The 6,450-nt window shown below is 35.6% G+C and overlaps 1 protein-coding gene and 1 non-coding gene across 2 annotated transcripts; one reads left to right on the forward strand and one right to left on the reverse strand.

Moving 5' to 3' along the window:
* Positions 1-1,391: 1,391 nt before the first annotated feature.
* Positions 1,392-4,667, reverse strand: LOC149493681 (uncharacterized). The gene has a single exon (XM_089726303.1). The coding sequence runs from the start codon at positions 4,665-4,667 to the stop codon at positions 1,392-1,394; it is 3,276 nt and encodes a 1,091-aa protein (XP_089582429.1).
* Positions 4,174-4,280, forward strand: LOC149493682 (small nucleolar RNA R71). The gene has a single exon (XR_016322776.1). It is a non-coding gene; the product is annotated as a small nucleolar RNA R71 (small nucleolar RNA).
* Positions 4,668-6,450: the final 1,783 nt, after the last annotated feature.

Consider the following 6,450-nt stretch of genomic DNA (forward strand, 5'->3'; position numbering starts at 1 on the left):
CCGTGATGAATTGACTGTTTTTTCCAAAATCCACTTAAGCTCACGGTTGGAGATTTCCACTTGTCCGCTAGTTTGTGGATGATATGGAGTAGATACCTTGTGATGTACTCCATATCTTTTCAAAAGGCTTTCAAATGATCTATTTAAAAAGTGCGTACCTCCATCACTTATGACTGCTCTTGGAACCCTGAATCTTGTAAATAATGCTTTTAAGAATTTGACCACTGTGTTGGCGTTGTTTGTGACACATGCTTGTGCTTCCACCCACTTGGAAACATAATCGACAGCTACCAGGATATAACTTTTACCTTGTGAAATAGGGAATGGTCCCATGAAGTCGATTCCCCATACATCGAATATTTCTACCTCGAGTATGTTGGATAGAGGCATTTCATCTTTGCGACTTATGTTGCCAACCCTTTGACACCTGTCACAACGAGAGACAAAAGTACGAGCATCTTGGAATAGAGTAGGCCAATAAAATCCACTTTCCAAAACCTTCGAAGCCGTTCTATTTGCTCCATGATGCCCTCCATATGGACTGGAGTGACAATGCATGAGTATATCTTGTATTTCTGTTTCCCCTACGCACCTTCGAACCATACCGTCCATACATATTTTAAATAAGAATGGTTCATCCCATAAGAAATTTTTAGCATCTGCATAGAATTTCTTCTTTTGTGCATAAGTCATATCTGGAGGTATGATGTTAGAGGCCAGAAAATTTGCAATGTCAGCATACCAAGGTGTGTGAACATGTTGTACTAACATTAAATTCTCATCTGGGAAATTTTCATTTATAATGGTAGTTTCTCCTATTGGTCCTTCTTCATTTTCCAAACGTGATAAATGATCAGCAACTAAATTTTCAGAACCTTTTTTGTCTCTAATTTCAATGTCAAATTCTTGCAATAATAATACCCATCGAATAAGACGTGGTTTTGCATCTTGTTTAGCAAACAGGTATTTCAATGCAGAATGATCAGTATAGATTATGACTTTGGCTCCTAGTAAATATGATCTGAATTTATCACATGCATATACCACAGCCAACATTTCCTTTTCAGTAGTTGTATAATTTATTTGAGTGCTTGTTAGAACATGGCTAGCATAGTATATTACATGCAACCTCTTCTCATGTCTTTGACCCAATACACAACCAACAGCAATATCACTAGCATCACACATTATTTCAAAGGGTAATCCCCAATTGGGTTTTGCTATAATAGGTGCACTTACTAATGCATTCTTTAAAGTATTAAAAGCTTCCAAACATTCTGGAGAAAAATCAAAAGATGCATCTTTAATAAGTAGGTTAGTTAGAGGTTTAGCAATGATAGAGAAATTTTTTATAAATCTCCTATAAAATCCTGCATGGCCTAGAAAAGATCTTATACCTTTTTAACCGTAGTAGGAGGAGGTAACTTTTCTATGGCTTCTATCTTTGCTCTATCTGTTTGGATTCCTTCCTTACTTATTTTGTGCCCTAAAACAATGCCTTCATCAACCATGAAGTGGCATTTCTCCCAATTCAAAACCAAGTTAGCACTTTCACATCTTGATAATACAAGATCTAAATTTTTCAAACAACTTTCAAATGAATCACCATAAACAGAAAAATCATCCATGAAGACATCCATAATTTCCTCTATATAGTCATTAAAAATTGCGGTCATGCAACGTTGAAATGTTGCAGGTGCATTGCATAAACCAAAAGGCATGCGCCTATATGCAAATGTACCAAATGGACAAGTAAATGTGGTTTTCTCTTGATCATTTGGAAAGATATAAATCTGAAAATATCCCGAATATCCATCGAGAAAACAATAGAAAGCATGACCAGCAATTCTTTCTAACATTTGATCTATGAATGGTAATGGAAAATGATCTTTTCTTGTGACTGCATTGAGTTTTCTATAATCAATACATACCCTCCAACCTGTAGTGGTCCTAGTAGGGATTAGGTCACCATTATCATTTTTTACTACAGTCATTCCTCCCTTTTTAGGCACACATTGAATGGGACTAACCCATTGGCTATCCGAAATTGGGTATATTATTCCGGCATCTAGTAATTTGATAATTTCTTTCTTTACTACTTCTTTCATATTAGGATTAAGTCTTCTTTGTCTTTCTGCTTTAGGTATATGTCCATCCTCAAGATTGATGTAATGCATGACTCGATTTGGACTTATCCCTTTAAGGTCAGAAATTTGCCATCCTATACTCTTAATCCTATTTCTAACAATTTTTAATAAATCATTTTCTTGATCCTCAGTTAATTTGTTAGAAATAATAATAGGAAGTGTGTGATCTTTTCCTAAGAAAGCATATCGTAGATGACTCGGTAACTCTTTAAGGTCTACTATCGGTGGTTTTTCTATTGATGGTGGTAAAGGCTCATGTTCCCTAAGTAACATTTCAGGTCTTAAATGTGAAAACTCCTCTTTTTCCATTTTCATATTTTCATCCTCAAATTTTTCATTATCTCCCAAGGCAAATATTTCTTGTATGCATGCATCAACTATATCGATTCTCATACAATTTTCCTCATCCATAGGATATTTCATAGCTTTATCTATATGAAATTCAATGATATCATCACCTATCCTAAGGACTAACTTTCCTTCTGAAACATCAATTAATGCCCTTCCGGTGTTCATAAATGGTCTTCCTAAAATAAGAGGACAATTTTTATCATAAACATAGTCGAGTATGACAAAATCAGTTGGAAAAATAAACTTGTCAACCTTAACAAGTACATCTTCAATGATACCATATGGTTTTTTAATAGTTTGGTCAGCAAGTTGTAAAACCATATTAGTTCTCTTAATTTCATCTTCTAATCCTAATTTCTTAAAAAGAGATAATGGCATCAAATTAATACTTGCTCCTAAATCACAAAGACATCTAGGAAAATCTACTTCACCTAATTTGCATGGTATAGTGAAACTTCCTGGATCTTTGAGTTTAGTAGGTAACTTACTTGAGATTATGAAACTGCAATCCTCAGTTAGAGTGACTGTCGACACATCTTCCCAACTACGTTTCTTTGAAATTAATTCTTTAAGGAACTTACCGTAATTTGGAATTTGTGTGATAGCTTCCATAAGTGACATGTTGATATGCAAATTTTTCAGTTTATCAATAAAATTTAAGAACTGCTTATCTTGCTCCTGCTTCTTGAGCCTTTGCGGAAAAGGTGGCCTAGATTGATAAGCTTTAACATTGTCCTTCCCTTTATCCTTTCCTGTTTCTTGTTCTTTGGATCCTGCATTATTTACTTCAATGCTCGGTTCACCAACCGGCTCCACAGTTGCATTATTCAAAACATTAGCTTCAATACCCGAAGGAACTATTTTATCTAATATTTTTCCACTTCGTAAGGCAATGGCGCTCACATTCTCCCTAGGATTCTTTTCTGTATTACTAGGAAGATTTCCTACTTCACGTGAGGAAATAGCATTGGCAAGCTGCCCTACTTGTACCTCCAAGTTATGTATAGATGATGAATGATTTTTGAATAACTTGTCAAATTTCGATTCTAACCATTTAAAGCTATCATCCTGACTATTCATCTTTTGGTTAAATCCCTCCAGAAATTTATTAATTTTATTGGTCAATTGTCCTAGTCTATCTTGATATTGACTGCCCTGATTTCCCCTCTCGTGATTATCATGATTTCTCCAAAAAGAATTATGATAATTACGATTTTCAGCATTATAAGTATTCGGATATGGGCCGCGAACTTGTCCTTGGACATAATTTACTTGTTCCTCCATAACCGGATGCTTATAATTGCATTCATTTGACACATGCCCATTTTGACCGCAATTGTCACAAGTAAGGGATGTTGATTTACTTATGTTTAAGTTATCAATTTTGTAGGACAAAGCAGAAATTTGTGCTTGCATCATAGTTAAAGGATCTAATTCATGCATTTTCTTAACTGAATTCTTTGAAGAAGAAGAAGACTCATTGCTAACAGTAGAATGACTTACCTGAGTTCTTTCGGTTGGCCATATGCTATTGTTGTTGGCCATCTCTTCTAGTAACTCAATTGCATCATTAGTAGTCTTCTTCATTAATGATCCTCCTGCCATAGCATCTATAGTTCCCCTTGTAGAAGGTGTCACTCCATTGTAGAAAGTTTGAATCAATATATTTTGGGGAAGGCCATGGTGTGGACAAACTCTTTGGAGCTCTTTATAGCGATCCCATGCCTCATATAGGGATTCATTTTCATGCTGAGTAAATGAGGTTATTTCTTTGATAAGCCTAGCGGTTTTTGCTAGTGGGAAATATTTGGACAAGAAGGCTTGGGCTAGTTCTTCCCAAGTAGTGATAGAGTTTGGCGGTAATGAATTCAACCAAGCTTTTGCCTTATCTTTCAATGTGAAAGGAAATAGGCGTAATTTGATAGCATCTGCTGGTACTGAATTCATCTTAAATGTATCACAGATTTCAAGAAAACTGGCTATATGCGAATTAGGATCCTCATTTGGTAATCCGTAAAACTGAACACTATTTTGGAGCATTTGTAATAAAGCAGGTTTAATCTCAAACTGGTTAGCATTTACCGGTGGACGTACTACTCCCGTTTGTGAACCATTTAAACTTGGAGTCACAAAGTCCATCAACCTCTGTGGCGGATGTCCATCACCCATGATTCCTGAATTTCTTCTTTTTTTCTTTTTTTTTCTTTGTGAAAGGAATTGTTCAATCTCAGGCTGATAATCCTCCAATTCACTGTTTGAAGATCTAGTACTTGGCATATGAGTATGTAAGCTTATGTGTTCCTGCAAAATTTTGAATCAAATATAAGTATGTAACTTTAATTAAAATAAGCTGCAAATCACATATAGAAATATTTCGTTAAATGACAAAACACCGTTCCCCGGCAACGGCGCCAAAAACTTGTTGCGTCTCTATTGAGTTCCCGCAAGTATACGGATCGCAACGTAGTAATAAAAGATCGATCCCACGAGGAACGGGTTGAATACACTTTACTACTTTACTCTTAATAGTGTGTTTACAGAAATAAATACAAAAGTGATTGATATCTATTTATACTAAGACTAATATTTAATTAAATTAAAAGACAAGTGTATAGTTAAATATTTAGAATAATTAATTATAAAGACAAGTGTGTAGTAAAATACTTAGATTAATTGATCATACACAGGATTTTCCTTCTCTATGCAAAAGCTTGTAATATGCAATAAAGAATTCTTTAATTACACATGGTATGATATAATTCAACTTTTCAGTATAGAATTATACTATCTATTATAAGTACTTATACTTATAATAAAAACCTTACTTTGTTAAATATTAAACCTAATTCTTATTCTTTGATTATTTCAATAAGATAGATTTAATTCCAACAGAAATAAGTGAAACATGCATATGTAAATTCAACTCAATGAATTAAATCTCTTTGATCTTTACTAAATTATTTCCTTCTGAGAATATAATCTAGTAACTTTGATTAAACAAAGACCAAAAGATAACTTAAAGAAATTTTATTGAATACTACCAATTAGATATTGTTGCTTTGCATAGAAGAGTTATGAAGAACAACATACAATAAGTCTGTAAAACAAGAGAAAGAATGAATCTAACTCAGGCCTCTTGGAGGGCGTCACACCTCGAGGGACTTCTTGGTGTTTCTTGGCACAATCAATAACAAGTGACTCTCGTCAATCTTGTTCTAAGTACTACTAACACACTCTCTTAATACAATCTAAGTATTTTGTGAATCTAATTCTGAATAATAATCAATTCTGTATCTCTTTTGTAGCTTCACTTTGATTGCTATTTATAGAAGAGAAGAGTGATGGTGGTGTTGATTGGCCAAGAGGTGCTTAAGGTGACTTCTCATGGGAAGAGTCCCGACCCCTGCATAAAAAGATATGATTTTCTGATGAAAAGGCAGCAAACACGTCTCCTGGAAATCTCGACTCGCGCTCGCGCTGTTCAAAGTCGCGCTCGCGACTTATGCTCCAGATGCTTCTGCCTCTCAAGAGTGATTTACGCGCGCGCGAAGATGAAAGTCGCACTCACGTCTTTTTCTTGAAAACCTTCTGACTCTCAAAGGTGCTTTCTCGCGCTCGCGTAGATGCATATCGCGCTCGCGTCTTTTGGTCCAATCGCTTCTGTTACTCAGATCTGCTTGTCGCGCCCGCGTAGATGCATATCGCGCTCGCGACTTCCTTTCCTGGGTGTTAGTTGCGCCCGCGACTTCTGGTAGCGCTCGCGACTTGGGCGTGTTTTCTTTGTTGCGACCTGCTCCGCGACGTGAGGGCTGGATTTAAAGGTTTCTTCCATTCTTTCAACTTGTTTTGGTCTTCTTTTGTATAAAACAAAGCTTTGCTTCAACTTTGTACCTGGAAATTACTTTAAAGCAAAACAACACGAACAAACGTAAAATATAGAAAACAATCATGC

This window comes from Jatropha curcas, chromosome 9 (genome assembly GCF_041381405.1).
Source record: "Jatropha curcas cultivar XTBG-Jc1 chromosome 9, XTBG_Jcur_1.0, whole genome shotgun sequence".
NCBI lineage: Eukaryota > Viridiplantae > Streptophyta > Magnoliopsida > Malpighiales > Euphorbiaceae > Jatropha > Jatropha curcas.